Source organism: Mya arenaria, chromosome 5, assembly GCF_026914265.1.
Source record: "Mya arenaria isolate MELC-2E11 chromosome 5, ASM2691426v1".
NCBI lineage: Eukaryota > Metazoa > Mollusca > Bivalvia > Myida > Myidae > Mya > Mya arenaria.
Window position 1 is genome coordinate 71,030,118 of NC_069126.1, and position 18,234 is coordinate 71,048,351.

The 18,234-nt window shown below is 32.4% G+C and overlaps 1 protein-coding gene across 1 annotated transcript in view; it reads right to left on the reverse strand.

Annotated features, from left to right (window-relative positions):
• The window catches only part of LOC128236148 (uncharacterized), an 80,967-nt gene that overhangs the window by 9,047 nt on the left and 53,686 nt on the right, over positions 1-18,234 (reverse strand). The window contains exons 8-14 of the mRNA XM_052951018.1: positions 17,708-17,998; positions 12,228-12,506; positions 8,196-8,513; positions 6,787-7,098; positions 3,670-3,783; positions 3,435-3,471; positions 803-846 (exon numbers count right to left, since the gene is read on the reverse strand). Of these exons, the coding sequence (XP_052806978.1) occupies positions 803-846; positions 3,435-3,471; positions 3,670-3,783; positions 6,787-7,098; positions 8,196-8,513; positions 12,228-12,506; positions 17,708-17,998 (1,395 nt within the window). The remainder of the gene's footprint in view (positions 1-802; positions 847-3,434; positions 3,472-3,669; positions 3,784-6,786; positions 7,099-8,195; positions 8,514-12,227; positions 12,507-17,707; positions 17,999-18,234) is intronic.

The following is an 18,234-nucleotide window of genomic DNA, read 5'->3' on the forward strand; positions in this document are numbered from 1 at the left end:
TTATCCTTAAATTACGAAAAGTAATGAAATATCGCTACTGTATACGCCTGAAATAAATATGTATAAGCATGATTAGTTTTACTTGTAAATAGGGATTTCTATATTGGAAGTATTTCGATTATAAAAAAACAACATTTTATGCTTTTTAGAAATAATTACTGTAAACCTTTAACAAAATAATGCATTTCAACTAAACTTTTACATAAGCGGACTTCCGAGCTTGTTTATAAATAGTGTGGATTGGAAAAAATCGTATGCTTGACGAACAATCTCTGCAATCCAAAGCGGATGATCTTTTCCGATTAGACAGGTATTAGTCAGCTATACAAAAATACCGCTGTGCAACCCGAGTAACCACAATTCGCCCTTAATCCATTCAGTTTTTCAGTTGTGGATAGATATATATTTTAACTTTTGATAACTAATAACAATATTGTTTTAATTATAATCGTGGGTACATATTATACCGACACGATGATTGAAAGCGTAGTTATCAAATACTTTGGTATGAATTTGAATTTCGGTGTCGCGTCTACGGCAGTTTTGGCAAGTCGAAAAAGTTCCATATAGAGCAGTAATTATCATATAAGGATGAAAACAGTTCTGATTATAAAACATTATTGCTTGGTACAGCTGAGGTAGTAATTCGGAAATACTTTTGGTGAACGTATTATTAAGTATGATATAAATTCGTCATGCCAGTTTGATTTTTACGTTTGATCTCTAAACCTTAAAATATGTTGCAACTTAAAAATCGAAATATAAAACATGTTGTTAAGTGCTTAAAAAGTATTACTCATACCATCGTCTTCATCTTGTTGTTGTCTAGAAAGTGGGTCCATGCGGCTGAAATACAGCAAGAAAAACATTTATTGAATATAGGGTAACTTCACTGTAATATTGCAATATATTTTATTGATAGGAAAACCAGTAGTGGCGTGAATTATTTACTTGTTGGGGTCACACGGTGAAAATCATTGCAATCTTACAGGGAAACATTTTTTGTTCATTTATTTGCTTAAAAACGAAAAAACGTGCCAAATTGTATGCGAGCGTAACGTCATATTGGAAATATTATCGGTGAATTTGTTTCCAAGCACTGTGCACCCTGACGTACGATGTGAAAAGAAGGTACAGTAGCCATTGAAACGTTTAGGGTGAATTAACGGTGTACAGTCTACATGTGAATATATTGAACAAGTTACGATGTGAAAGAAGATAGTACTGTTGTAATTATCTTTCCAAGTTGACACCGATTTGCAATAAAAAGTGTTGTTTCATATAACCTATTCAATATTCATAAACTTTGAATATCTCTGAAAAACTATAAAATGACAAATGTATTTTGAACGGGAATCTCCTGAAATGAACACTAAGAAAATGAAACAAGAGGCCCAAAAACTGAAAGTCTTTTATCGAAATAAAGTATGCACTGTGTTATTGTTGGACAATCACTGTCAAATATTTAATGTTCGCAATAGTTGTAAAAGGAAGTATATCCCAACTTCTAGCAACCATGGTCTATAAAAATCGTAAAGGCACTTATTGAAAGTCACCAAAAGCACATTCCTGCGAAAATATCCGATCATTTTTTTTTCTATAAAGTAAGGGCAGTAGCCATAGTATGAACGCATCATTTTAACATTGTCGTCATTTACTTATCCTTAATTTTAAATCATGTTACAATACATCATAAATTTATAATGCACCTCATAAACTTATGTAACTGAATCAAAGAAATATGATAAAGGTCCAAAGTGAGGAAACTACAAACATTAATGCATACCTACATATAAGCCTCTCAATCAATATATAAAACATTTATATATATATGATAAAAACAATGTTTAATTGTCATGAGTAGCAGTCAGAATACGCAATGTAGTGTTTAGATGTATCATATTTTTATTAGTATTGCATCATTATAGCATGCGTATCGCTATATCTTGAACAATTAACGTGACATTCTTGTGTAAGCACTTACGCTATACCTGTCCACTTAATGTCATATCATAGATGAACATTTGATTAAATTGTCAGTCCAGGAATATTCTTGTACAATTATTTTAGAATCAGGCCGCCAGTTTCTGACATGACAAAATTAGTAAAGTCTTTTCATTCAGTTAAGTCCATGGCAATCAGAAATCTGCATGGTATGCAGTTCTTTTAACAAATATAAAGGAGATCGCCCATGAATCATTCAAGCAAAAAAGCTAGACTTGCTGTTAATGGCAAAAAGTTCAATGCAATCGTGCACGGGAATCCAACAACCATGAAAGCTCAACCAGTTGAGGTTTAAAATCACGCGATACGCAAAACGCAGGTATTTCTCGCTTCAAACATAACATCTCCCCATTTAGGTAAGATTATTAGTATTGTTTTAAGAATGTAATAGTTATGTGAAAACCTAACAAAAATAAGCTCAGTTCGCTTTGAAACAGTCGATGGACTTTTCAATATAGACCTTAATTCTATCTAAATGTAAGTATGATGTAAGACTTCCTTAGTCCGTAAGATTTCTTAAAAACGAACTTAACATGTATCAAAACGTCCGCGTTATGCTAAATTGTTATTTTATTTTCAGACTCACCCTTGCGAATAATGGAAACCGAGATCCTACCTTAAATGAATTCCTAATTTAAGAACAGTTTCTTTTCATGCGTTTACGTTCTATGTAATCAAAGCTATTGTACGATACCAAGCCATTAACGTGCTGTATTGCATAGTAAATGTATTGTTTAGGAAATGTTTCAAACCATGTTACGATCACCCCTTTAATCTCTTTCAGTTTGACTTCTTTTTCCAATTACTTTCTATATTTCAGTGATACAAATATATTTCAGATATATTTGAAAAAATACTGTCTACATAAATCTTATACTGCAGTACAAGTTCATTGCAATTATTTTTAAGTTCCGTGCCTTGTCTTAACATGTGCATTGTCTTAGTATTTCCGGGAAAGGTATGTTGCATAACGATTTCTCTGATAAAAAAATGTATGTTTACAGTGTGAAATGTAGAAAACAGAGAATGAAAGAGTAAACAAAATTACTTTTCCTTTTGTGGTTCAAAACTATGATAGAAAATGGTTGTGTGCATTACGCGCACGCCTACGTACTATCAAATGGTTTTGATAAAAGTTTTTACCTAGCGATTATTGAACCGTAGATTCAAAAAATAAGCATTTTCATCCTTTTCTGTTATCGATTCAAATCACTTTCAATATCTAAAAATATCAGAATATCACACAATTGTACCCCTGCATTACATAATAACTTCTGTCTATCTGTATTTGGAAATATTCAATAAGTCGTTCGTCACAACCAGTATCAGGTTAAACGGAGAAAAATAGAGTATACGTTTTTGTTTATGTAATTGAAGATAGAATAGGAAAACTTCTGTCTCGCGTATTTAATTTGACAAACGGCACTTACCGGGTTTCAGTAAGTGTTTCTTTGTCCTTCATGTCACCTAAAATATAAATATGATTTAAAAAGCATCGCATTTGTAATTTGCAAAACATGTTGGTTATTAATGCATTCAAACAAAACTCCTAATGGATTGAAATTGGCTATTACAGGAGTCGTTGCTGCGTTACACAATACCACAGCAGTAGGTTGTACAAATGTTTAAGGTAGTAACAGTAGCTATAACGATGTGTAGGTTTACCCGATTGTCGATATCTAATGACAAAAACGACAACTCCAACGATGATTAATATTGCAATAATTCCTCCACCAACGGCTCCGCCAATTACAGCTGCTGGGGGACCATATGGCGGCTCTTTAAGTGAAAATACGCTTTTCATTGTTCATCATGCCACAGTGTGATGAAATCAAACATTATCACTCATAAAACTACATCCCTGTTTGTAAAAACCAAACATTCAACTACAATGTAACATGATTAGTCAATGGTTTATTTAATGTTTTCGATATTGCTCGTATTGTCACATGTGCACAATTACAAGTTCAATGAACTATAGTTATCTTTATCTTCGTCGACACTTGGTACATACACTGAACAACTTGTAAGACTTTAAAGTCGGTATAGCATGTGTTTATATTTCGCATAAAGCATATAAAACATATCACACTTTAAATATGTGTGTGTGCGTGCGTGCGTGCGTGCGTGCGTGCGTGTGTGTGTGTGTGCTTTCATTATAGCATTTGAACCCCTCATGGAGGTAAACATACAGACACACGAGAAACGGACACGTGCCAGGAAATATTTACAGAAAAAAGATCGCTCAATATCCGGTTCATCGTCATATATATAAATGACGATGAACCGGCTATCGAGCAACCTTGGACTTTATATATATATATATATAACGAATACTCATGTGATGTTACTTCTTTATTTGATTATTGATACAACGCCTGTTTAATATTTAAATGAACACCGTGAGCTAAACTGTCAATTTATTATATTTTTTTTGATGATTGTATTTTAATGACTCAGACCAATCGTGTTTTAGATAAAGGAATGTCAGCAATTGCCGTTGTACAAAGTAAATGCACATCAGCACGACATGTAGGGTATAAACCGGACAAAAACATAATAAATGGAATTAAAAATAATTATAACACTAGTCTTGTAGGGTCTAAACTTGAATACAGATTATGGTATCTGACAATCATATAATGAATAGTTTCGAATCTAAACATCGTCGCGATCTTGTCCTTTACCGAATGCCGCAGGTTGCGTCAAAACATTTCTGAAAGTAGCAAGTGAAGAGGAATATTTCTTGAGTAAAAACTGATTTTAAGACTAAATATTACATTTCATTGATCAATATTGATTAAACTGTGCAGTTCTACTTTGCGCAATATAACTATTGCAATCTAGTGTTTATGCTTTTATTTTAGAATAAATATGATAACCCTATTTGAAATACATTGATTAGACGGCATTATCAATATTATTTCTAACGAACTGTATATATATATATGAATATGGTAGAAGTTTGCTTACTATGTTACCGCTAATGTACATGTATTTTTCATTCCTTTTAAAGTGTTTGTAATATTTTTCGTAAAAAATAACATTTGATAAATTAATTGTATTTTTAATTCTTTTTTTCAAGCATAGCGCTTTCTCTTGAATAACCAGTGCGTCTGAATAATGACCAGTCTCATTTAAAACGAATCGAATAAAATTGTTGTTTTTCGTAATAGCCGTCTGGTTAACATTTCATTATAAAACATATTTCATATCGATGTTTAATTTATTCACGGACATCAAAAGGGTTCCCCTGCAGCATAGGTTAAGGAAAGTTTAAAGAAATTCGTTTATTGATAAATGTTCACATTTCCTATAATCTTAAACTTTATCCATAGACACTTGTCCATTGGAAATTGTAAACAAGTCACCCTATAGGTGCGGCTTTCGGGAAATGGGTAACTCTACCATGAAAAAAGAGTAGATATATATTTTATTTCCTCCATAAATGGAGAGCATCCTGGTGTTGTTGGCATCACTTTTGTATTTGGAAAAATGGCGCATATTCGTTGTGACTTGTGGAGCAACCTTGATCCTGATCACTTTGCAGACTCATGTATGTTTTACAAAAATTGTATAAATACTGATGATGAGCCGTCTGGTTGTGCCAAATCTGACAATGAGACACATTTTTTTATATTCTAGTTAAATTATAATAGATAATGTTTAATATCAAATATCTATGCTGTTTGACTTCAAACAAAAGTGTTGTTTTAATATTCAGATATGAATTCATTTAAAAACGTTTTAAACGAAATAAGTTCCTTGGTGAGCTTATTCTGATCCCAACAGTGTTACAATTTGTACACACTTAGTGTAATACCTCTAAATACAATGTTGCAGAATTGGTTCTGGCGATTTTGTAAATAAAAAGTTTTGACGTTATGTTTGCTTTAAACACAGACATTTGCACCCAAGGGACATTATTTGAATACTCTTAGAGGAAGCATATGTTGATAGAGCTACATTTCAATTTATTTATCTCTGTCCGCTTTGCTTTCATAGGGAAATACCAGTCATAAACAAAGGGGTCTGATTTGAAGAAACTGGGAAGTAAACGTCTAGCTGATTTTACATACACGTAACTATGCTATGTGGTTTTCGACAACACACATCAAACAGTTCAGCACTATGAGGAGCATCATTGAACACGATTTTCAAACGTTTGGTAAGTGTAATTTCCTAAACCGGTACATGAAAGGAAGTTTGAAACACGTTTCAAACCGATTATCCAAGCAGATGACTGAGAGTATTCTGTCTTTGCTTCCTTTGACGTGTTTGTTTCACAATTAACTGTGTGTTTTCATTCAGGAGGGGCTCGAATGATATGAATAAACAGATCATTGACTGAACCTATAGGGTGGTACGTATGTCAAAATCACCTAGAGAGTCCACTTAAGTATTAAAACTAAAACGTCATGATCAATGTAGAGATTCGTTAGCCTATACATATGCTTTCCATACATCAATTCTGTTTCCCAGTCTTTTATGAATGTTTTTATTAATTTTCGAACCAAAACACATGCAGTTATTGTAAAAATATATTCATTGTGACTGTATGATCGGAGCACATTCTTTATTTCTAGATAGCTGGCTTGTTTCCGATAAAGTGATAAACAGCTACTCCGCCTTACTTTCATGTCCCTTTTTAAAAAATACCAATTGCTATGGGCCATGCCAATTCAAAATCATTTAGGATATCTTGTCATGATAAGTACCGAGATAAAACGATGTCCTTTTTTATCAGATATTTGTTGCGTGATAAATGAGAAATGAACTTACCAGGATTTATACGTTTTAGAGTTTCAAAAGTTACGTTCAACCATGTAGTAGAGCCCTCTTCATTCGCCGCAAATAGAGAGACTAAGTATTCAGTTCCAGGTTCTAGATTTTCCACTGTGTAAATAATCTCCTTTCTATCGTCATCTTTTACATTATGTGTAATATATCCGGTGTCATCAACCAGTTTTCCATAGGAAATGTTAAAGGTCTGAGGAGAGCCATTGTCAAATCCTGGTTTCCAGGTCAATACAGCAGTTGTCTCCCCTATTGAATCTTGAATGACGTGAAAGTCCATTGGTGATTCAGGTTTGCCTGCAATTAATGTTAACTGAAGCAGTTAGTTTAAGGTTTAATTATAACATGTTAAGAGATTGACAGCTTCTTTCCAGAAACAAAAGGCCATAATCGCCTTTTATCGCTCACGCGAAAAAGTGTTTACGGTACTTATTGAATTGCTCTATAAAAAACAAAGATTGTTAAGTACCAGTAGTCAATGTTACACACCAAATATCTTAGATTAAGGCCTCACGGTTTTTGATTTTACCTTTTGGTTGCAATGGCAAATATGTGACCCTTGGGCGGGATTAAATATCCCACGGACACTATTTGAACAATCTTGGTAGAGGACCACTACACAAAGTTAGACACCAAATATATAAGATCTAGGCCTTTTTGTTTCTTTTCACTATGTATCTCTATGTCAAACAGGTTGTCACTGGGCCGGGGCAAATGACGAGCCCAGATGCATATTTCTTACAATTTTGGTACCACTAGATAATGGTGTATACCAATATCTAAAATAAACACCTTCCGGTTTCAGACAAGAATGTTTTGTTTGTTCCGATATGTCTCTATGGAGAACAGGTGACCCCGGGTGGGGCCAATTTTACCCCAGGGGCATACTTTGCACAATCTTGGTAGAGTACCACCGTATAATGCTACCTACCAAATATCAGGCGTCAATTTTGTCCCCAGGGTCATAATTTGAACAAATTTGGTAGAGGACAACCAGACAATGTAAAAAACTTAACACTTGACCTCTTTTTTTGTCTAGAATATTTTTTTAAATCCTTTCTGTTGCCATTGCAGTCAGAGATTTGCTTGAAATTCCATTTTTGAACAATTTGAAAGGATACCATCCCAGTAAAATTTCATCTAAATTTGCCAGGCGGTTTAGGAGGAAATGTCATTTAAAACAACAACAACAACCCTTTCGGGCTCAGGCAAATATAGCTTACCTCGGACAAATAACTAGGCCAATATGAAATTACCCAATTAATAGCATTATTATATTAATCGTCAAGTCGTATATATATATATATATATATATATATATATATATATATATATATATATATATATATATATATATATATATATATATATTTCTAAAAAAAATAATTATATACCTATGGGTCTAAGGTGTAGCCATTCGACTAGTGTATCACCAACTCCGTTCGACACTGACAATTGGTAAATTCTGTAATCTTCAATTTGAACATCCGTCACCGTTAATTTACTTGAAAGACCTTCTGTGTATATTTCAATTTTTTTCATTTCATCCGTAAAAGGTTCACAAGACGTGCGATTCGTACAGCGCTTCCAAACAAAGTCTTGGGGCTTGGGCACAGGGTAGGCGAATATTTTGTAGACTAGAGTTGCATTATCGTGTTTGCGGGCGGTAAAATTAAGCTGTACCTCCACCCCAGGCGATGGCCTCGCGGAACCTGAATGAAAAACGTATAATTGATGTACTCAAGACAATCATTACCATTCATTTCACGCATAATGGAGATTTCTTAAAAGCACATTTCTTAGACATGTTTTGACCACATGAGAGACGTTTTGAGATGACCTTCCTTTTTATATTTGCTATAATTCTTGAGACAATGGATGGTTTTCATAGAACCCTAAGATTCTCTTGGCAACGTGCTGTACCCTATACATAGACAGTACATTTCTCTATAGGATTTGAACATTTGGAATTCTACTTTGAAGTTTATTCCATGCATTATATAACAACGTCCAGTTTGAATCGGTTGTGATGTTCTTTACGAACAAAATAAAAGTCTCAAGTAAACTATTAATATTTATATTTTTAATGAACTAGACACGCAATACGTCTGCGGTGCCATCATGTGGTGTATAACAGATTGTTAAATATACACTTATGTGCGCAAACTTATTATAAACATGTCTCAGTAACATTACTTTGACCTAAATTCTACTACTAGACCGAGTAATTTAATTAGGAATGCATAGGTATTCGAATATTTGTTGTTGTTTTTTTTTTAAATAAATAATAAACCTTTTGCCTGCAACTGTGTAATGGTGTATTATTTGTATTTGTATTTTTACAATAACTGGCTATGAAACAAGTAAGGTCAAACAAGTTTCAATTATATTCGATAAATTTAAATAACCATGCCAATGAAGAATTTAAGGAACGGCCTTTTTTATTTTATGTTCTGTATTGCTGTATTATAAATGAAATAAAAATGTGTTTGCTTACGTTTATTATTTAATAGTTCCTGAGTTTGTTTGGTCTGTCCATAGTTAAATTTTGTAAAGGACAATCCAAGAACGGGGTTGCTGGGTAATGCATAGTACTGAAAATTAAAAGCCCCTGTCTGAGAGTAATAAGGCTCGTCCTACGGATATTTACGACCCTCCTATGGCGCATAATGTAATTCAAACGGACATTTACAATCACAGCCGATCTATGTTAGCCTTGTTTACACATATTGAATTTATTTGTTGTTTTTTTGTTGTTGTTCTTTCAAAATGTTTTACTTTTGTTGGGATTTTTTGGGTAAAAATGGGAAGTTTCAGAGGCGTTCGGGTACAGACTGCGACAAAGAAGGATAAAAAGACCTTGGCTATTACCATAACGAATAATGATAGTTTACAACTTTTGGATATCAAATATTCGGTTTGAATATATATAAATATGGATTTTTATTAAAATTATCCATTCGGTAAGATTTTCAATCTTCTACCCTGGACCTGAATTTCTGGTAAAATGACAAATAATAATGTATTGTGTGTTGGTTTGTTCGAATACCTATGAATCCCTAATTAAATTACTCAGTCTAGAAGTAGAATTTAGGTCAAAGTAATTTACTGAATTTACTGAAAACAATAAAAATATTTAGATTATCGATTATTTCTTTTTCTTTCTTTTCTTTCTCTCTTTTTGTGTAAGGTGCATATTTAATTGAAACGTTTCTTATAGAACCTTTAATAAGTTCCCAAAGAGTGTTTGGATTACAGTTGTTATCTATTACAACAGTTTCTTTTATAGCAGTCTTAATTTGATTTTGATATGCAATGTCATTTATAATGCTGTTATTTATTTTGAAGTAACCAGGCCCTCGTTTTTGGTCAAGTGTGTTGAGGGAAAGTACTACAGAAGAGTGGTCTGTTTTAAAATCTGGTTTAATGCTACATTTAGGGATAGTGTTACGTAAATATTCAGAAATAAGAAAATAGTCTAAACGGGAATAAATGATTGGTTTTGTATTGGAATGCCAGGTGTATTGGTGCAAATTGGGGTTATTTTCGCGCAAAATATCGACCATGTTGAAATTAGACATATGTTTGTTAAGTACAATTTGACATTTTTTATTCGTATCTGATCTACCATTTCGTTTGTCAATTAAAGGATTGAGCACAGTGTTGAAGTCACCGCCTATCATTATATTTTTTCCACTATTGCTAGCTACAAAATTTTCAATGATGTCAAATACAAAAGTATTGTTATCATTTTGCCAAAAAAATTAACAAGAGTCACATCTTTGCTATTTACTTTCATATCGAGTGTTATTAAACGACCTACTATTAACTCATTAAAATTTGAACACTCAATGTTTGATTGTTTGTTTACAAGAAAGGCAACGCCTTCTTTATTTGATTTGAGTCCACTAAAGAATGAGTGACCTGTCCAGTCTTGTTTCCAGGATAGGCTTGTTAATATATCGGAGTGAGATTCTTGTAAAAATATAATGTCATAAGATTTATCTTCTAAATATTTAAATACCTGTAAGCGTTTAAGTTTATGTCCAAGTCCTTTAGTGTTTAAGGTGCATATTGTGATACTTATTGTTTACATATGTTAACAAGTGAATCATTTCGAAAGACCAATTGTCTCGCAAAATGAAGTTTTCCATAAATTCCATACTTTTCAGACATAATTCAAGAAAAAAAATGAAATCAATGTAGAAAATGAAAATAGAAAAATAAATGGTTTTGTAAAGCTACAGTTCAAGGTATAAACGATGACACGTATCACTAGGATACCCATATAAACATTCATACAATACACATGTACACACATTTACACAGTCATACATAATATTTTCATACATATTCAATTTAGGAATAACATAGCAAACATGCTATATTTATGTTTGTTTGTAGAAAAACTACATATCAATTTTATAAACGACATGTATGGAGCGATCATTAAAACAGATTTGCATATATAATACAAAGATCAAAAACATTTTGGTCAACATATGATTTTTAATCGTGCTCTAATATTCATATTTTCTCATAATAATGTTTCAAAGGCGACTATATTGCCTTATCTCTGCTCTTGGTTAAATTATATGTTGTGTATCATTATCTAAAAAGTGATATATTTCGCATAAATGCGGAGTATAATGCAGATTAGTTTGCATTAGATACGCAAGCATAAGTTGTGATTAAAAGGGTAAATGATTTTGTTATTTAACTTAAACCTTTTTGTTCCCTTAGTAAGTGTAGATTTAAAGTATATTAAAAAAGCATAAAAACTTGCATTATAACAAGTTTTATTTATAAGGGAACAACAAAAAAAAACGAAAACAAAAAACAATCCAACTTCTATTAAGGTTTTCCGATACGAAAACGAAATGAAAACCGAAAACGTTGGACGGATTAAGGCAGCATTAATTATAAGTGTATTATGCATTGAGTATATACATTATCTGTTATTATGCTTAAAAATCAATATTTATGCTAATAATTACCGCTCGCGAGATTTTTACCAGAACCTGGATTTCAGTTGACAATTGTCTTTTCTTATCAATATATCTTTAAGTCTGTCTCAACTGATTGTTCGGTATTAGAATTTGTATATTTTAATTGTATAACGCTTGGTTTTCATGTTAAACAGACTTATGTGAAACGTTTATTTGTTATTGTTGGATCTGGGGTTTAATACCATGTACTAGACGAAAGTTTCAGACGTACGAGGGGTGATGTATGTGTTAAAACAAAAAAAATAAGATAATAAATCGCTTTCAATCTGCTAATCGTTTTGAACAAGCCTACGGAAATTAATATTGCAGTGAAAGACTAGCTGAAACATTTCAGACATAACCTCTTTCAACAACATCTTGATTACACGCCGTGCCGAACAATCTCGAAACAGATTATATATTAGCATTATTACTTACATTTTACGAATAAGTGCACTGACGCGTTATCCGCTGCTCCATACTGATTGTATCCTGAACACGTATACACTCCAGTGTCGGAACATTCAGCCTGTAGTACATGTGTTAGTTTATGTACACCAGATATTGCGATTATCGTTTTACCGTCTTTTGTAAGGGCCATATCCGACCCGGGATCACTTTCTAGGAAACATTCCATTTCGTTTGATGAATGTTCATCAACTTCTTCAGAATTGTGGGAAACGTTGTTGAGTTGTAACATCAAGTTTTCTGCCCCATCTAAAAAGCAATTACAATCGACAAATAATATGTTGACTGTTTAAACTATTGTGTTGCACGACATGTTTTTAAAATTAACCTTTAAATAATAACCATCGCCCTCTTTTTGTACTGTTTGTTTGCGTGGTATGCGTTTCATGTGACGCTAAAGTGAGCTATATTTACCTCTGAGTTCAAGTGAAGGTAGACGGGTTTTTTTAAATGAGGATATTTTTTTATCATTTGGTTTGTAAGTCTTAAAGCAGATGGTTATAAGACTAATTTGAAACCTCAAACGATAACTTGTATAAGAGCACAAAAGTCATAATAAGAAAACAAGAATTCAAAAATCCAAATTTAAACAAACATTTCATTCACAACTCCATCAACATAAGGCCATATTTTAAAATCTAAAAACACTTCATCCTAGGTTATTTTCCATTCCAAAAATACCAAGTATATAATCAAATGTTAAGTGTCTGAACTTGTATCTTGATTTCTAAAACAATATAGTGTCTGTGTATTGAAGTGCATCAAAAAAGGTTGAAAACAGAATAATGCGTCAAATTTCCGTTTTTTGCAGATTTTAACAAATTAAAAATGTCAGCCTTTTTTAAGGCTGTTCTATATATTTGAAAAAAAATTATTGAAATTAAAATTTTAAGTACACGATGTATTGAGAATCGGACGTTTTAGATCAAAGGCTTACTTTTTGCACAAAGTAAAGAAAAAGGTAACATTCCTAAAAATCAACATGCCAACAAAATGTGCCCACCATACGGAATGTTTTGGTGTACCTTTGTCTGAAAAGAGTTTGAAAGAAATCAGTTCATTCTTCACTCATTTGTATTGTCAATGTCACTTGAGCGTTAAGCTTTAATCTGTTTGATACCTTATTTATTCGAATGCAATATTCATTTTTGCTGTTCCAGCAACAGTCATTGTAGCATATACTTAGTTGTTTTTCACTATAATTAGTTGATACATTGTAGGCCTCGTGTAATTCATGTAATGCAATAACTTAAAACCTTTTGGCGGGTATGTGTCCGGGAAGGGGTGACCTACTTCACGATTGCGCGGATGTTTTTAAATAAAGTTGTGTTGTAAAAATAGGATTTAACCTAACATTATTGCATAATACTTCATAATTTTCTATAAGGAATAATATTTTCTTAATTGAAACATTATCTTTTTTAAAATAATAAATAAAAGCATAAATACAAGCCATGTAACTCCTCCTTTCACATTGTTCTTGCCTGCGCAAATTGTGTTTGCTTTTATTTTAGTATAAAGACATTATTTAATTTACATGATTTTGCTATATGTTGTTGCCTTTTACCATAGTTGATGCTTAATTTATATAAGTTCTTGAGTTTTACCATTAAGGAGAAATAATAACTTAGTTCGTGTATTTGAAATAGTATTTTCTTCCTTTTATTTTTGAGAAATAGTCTAAATTTAGATGATTCAGCAGTTGCCCAGTTCAATAAAAGCTGTGATTTGAATGGTTTAATCCTATAATTATGGGCCATTATTTGAAAACATTTCTGGCAATTACTCTCCATTTCATAATGAGTGCTTGTGTTTGACATCATCAAGTCAAGTCAAGTCAAGTTTCCTTTATTTCACTAATTCCAATACAAACATGGATAAACGAGGTAATATAATATAATAAATATCACAAAGGCGAGCGAGGGAAATGCATACATACATACATTGATTTCTTACATTACAATCGTTTGAAAATGTATTTCATTAATAGTAAATTGCCAGTGTAATTAATTTGGTTACATTTTTGTCACATACATAAATGAATAAATGGAGTGTCAATAACATTTCATGGTAATTAGAAACAATATGGCTCAAATTTTGTATATGTCAACAGGCATGGTATTACAACTACAAGTATATTGTTTTTAATAAAATTGCTTTAACAAACAGTATAAAGTTAAACATCTATATTTTATTCCGGGTATTTCTCTAGTTTGAAAATATTAGGGTGTCTGTAAAAGTAGGGTTTCAAATATTTTTTCATAAAAGATATTACACTCAAAAATATGATGGAATTCATCGCCTAATTTATCGCAATTTCTACAAACCTTTTTATTTAAAGGCGTTCTATTCCAGCTACCAGTTGGGAGTAGATGGTTTCTTGTTCTGAATTTAACTAAAAATGTTTTAGTCGGTTGATTTAAAATGTATGGCTCAATGCCGAATTTTGTTTGAAATATTATGTAAAACGCGGTTTTATTGGAAGTTTCAGTCAGACTAAACCATTCATTTAAAAAAAGATCTTTAAAGCTTTGCTTCACCGTTGCCTTCAGCCATTTTTTATTCACAAAGTTTTGGCTTTCCCATACATTGCTTAGTCCAAATTTACTTAAAATATGTCTTAGATGGTGGGGCCATGGACATTTTCTTTTTAATACTTGCTCACTATTGTGGAATGAATAATTATATATACTATAATATATCATAGACGAGTGTTTCCTTATATTGATATCAGTATTGGTTAATAATTTTGTCCAGAAGGCAGTCATTTTATCTTCTATATCAACTAAAAGCGGCATTACCCCGGTTTCACCATAGACCATATAATTTGGAGTAGATCACTTTAGCTTTAAAATATATCGAATTTAAGGAATCGAAGTTGAACTCTTTCTAAAACATCATTTTTGCCATAGCTCCAAATCTCCGCTCTATAAAGCAGTATTGGTTTCACAGTTTTATTAAAGATTTCAATTGGTAAGTCTATTGGCAAGGAGAGGCGATTAGCGTTCCGTAGTAAACTTTAATGTTCTAGTAGCCTGGTTTGCAATAACTACCTTGCTTTTTTGAAAACAATCGGTCCTACTAACGTATATACCGAGGTATTTATATTTATTTACTATATCGTTTTGGCTTGTCAGCTGAAAAGATTAATTGTAACCGGTCTTGCTTTTCCAAATACTAGTATTTTAGTCTTTGATATATTAACTGTTAGTTTCCACGAATCGCAATATTGAGCTTATGCATCGAGTACATTTTGTAAACCTGGAGTCCCAGACATAATATCTGTATCGTCAGCATATAGAATAATGGATATTTTTATGAAATTTTGAAATTTTTGAATATGGTCTGGATTAATTGTACCCTGCTGTCTATATTGTTACTGATAAAATACTCGTGTAAATCGTTCAAAAACAAGAAAAACAAAAGTGGCGAAAGATTTCCCCCCTGTCTGAAACCTATATTTATTGGGAAATAATTTAACAATTCTAATTAACTGTAACACTGGATTTGATATTGCTGTACATATCTGTAATGAGAGTTTAACATTTGACGTTTTTATTGCAGTTTGAAAGTTTCACCCAAAGTCCTTCACGCCAGACAGTGTCAAAAGCTTGTTTAATGCGGTTTATGACAAACATGTGATCTGATGTCGAGAAACCAGCTCTAAAACCTGCCTGACATTCATGTATAACATTATTGGATTCGACATAATACTTTAATCTATTATTTATTACGCAAGTAAACAATTTCCTCATACAACTAAGAAAAGTAATAGGTCGATAGCTTTCAGGTTTTGTTGGGTCACCTTTATTTTTGAATAGTATTACTTACACCAACAGTCCTAGATTGAAGTATTACACTATGTTAAAAAATCAAGTTCAATAACTTCACATATATGTTCTTAAGAACATCGAAAGTAATTTAATATGTTCATTTATTATTTGAACTAGTCTACAAGCTTTGTTAATTTTAAGTGTGGCTTGTATATCTTTATAAATAACGCTTTTAAAGAAATTAGACAAGACTTCAAGACCTGTTTCAGTTCATCGTCGGATACCTTCGATACACACTTCGCTATTCGTTGATGTGTATCGTGGGCAATTTGGCTAAGAAAATCTCGTAACCATGAATGATTAATGAGGCAGTTTCATTGGTTCTGCAAAGAACCAGATGCTTAACGGTTGAAAAATATTCTGCCGATTGACGGAGTTGAACGGGGTCCGCCTTCTCAGTACAATAATAGATGGCAGTAGTCAAGACCACACGGCCACGGAGGCTACTGACACTAATAAGTTATTGAATAATATTTGAGTGTAAAATGCGAATTCATTGGAAACCTGCCTCATTAAAACGAGATTGTGTCAATCAATTGTCCCACGGTATGTATGAAGTGTAACGGAAGAAAGTACCATGGTTGCCGACGATGGATTCAGTTTTGCTCTAACCTTTATTATTTAGAATATTTCAATATTTAAGAGGTTATGTGACCTTACATGAAACGTTCTCATTGTATTTTTATACATTTTACTTTTTCCGTTTAAGTTAATCCTATTTGTTTCGTTTTTTTTCTGATTTTAAAAAGGTGGTGTGAATATTAATTTATGTTTATAAATTGAAAGAGACCATTGGAGAATTATATTTAGGCCTTTGTTTACATTCTAGTGTCAAGGCCAGAGAGATATCTCAACTATTATACATTAAATATTGTGAGTAACTAAACAGGAAAATTATCATTCATGTATTAGATCTTTGAAAATACATAGAGGCTTTATTATTGAGTGAAAAGGGACAATTTATTTGTCTGGAAATATATAGTGAATTGCACATTTTTGTACCAATCAGATAAAATAATTTATTCACTGCTTGATCACTTTTTGGGGTTAATACTTTATGGTTTTCCTTATTTAGAGATAATTTGAGTATAAGTTCTACTATAAAATCCTTAATGAATATTTCATGATGTATGATGTATATAATTTAGTGACTATTTCATGTATATTTGAATTGTGATTAAGGGCAATCATTTTTAAGTCTAAGTCCAACGCTTGCAACAGTTTCTAAAAACACATTTTAATGCATTTACATGCCTCACATCAATCGTTTAAAACATGTTTTTAAATATTATAATAGATATAAATAAAAATGTTGCATACAACCGACAGTGGTATACAAATATCAAACATGATTGGTGTTGTAAGTGATCTACAGTTTTACATAGTTTTTTGGATAAGAAACCAATGCTGGCCTTCACAAACTTGTGTTTTTTTTCTTCCAGATTATGATTACACTTATTAAGTATCTCGAGTTAGTTTATTTGTCATGATTCAAAAGAATCAATTAACACACATAGTTTGTGTAAATCCCATACGATCTTAAGCAGCCGCTAAATATATATGGTTTAACCAGCTTTGACCATAATGCCCATGTCGTTATGATGAAAATATACTCACAAAGAATATCGAGATAAAATGTTGCAGTGTCAAACTGGGTGGTCGTCGCAGATGTCAACGTTGGCCGGAGAACACTGGACACCTTGCATGTGTAACTGGCCTCGTCAAGACGCTGCACATTTGGAATTGTTAAGTTTTGTGTAATCTGTTTGGCCCACGAGATGCCTGTTTCGGACCTCGTCCACTCAAAGTCAACAGCTGGAGGGTTGCCCGGTGTGTACAAACACTTGTAAACAAAGCTTTCGCCGCGGACTTTACTAACGTTCTGCAGATTGCCCGTTTTCGGGCCATCTGAAATATTCAACGAAGACTTGGACATTCAGTTACAAAATAATATTAAACATTTAAGAATATCTTCATTCCTTTAACCTTTTTATATGTAAGATTGTAGACATATTTGAGCATTAACACGACTCTGGACCTTCATGGAAAATTCCTATTATGTTCGTTTTAATGCATCAATTGTCTTTATATTTCTTACAAAAGAATTATTTCATATGATTATAAAGTGAAATAAGCTGCCAACG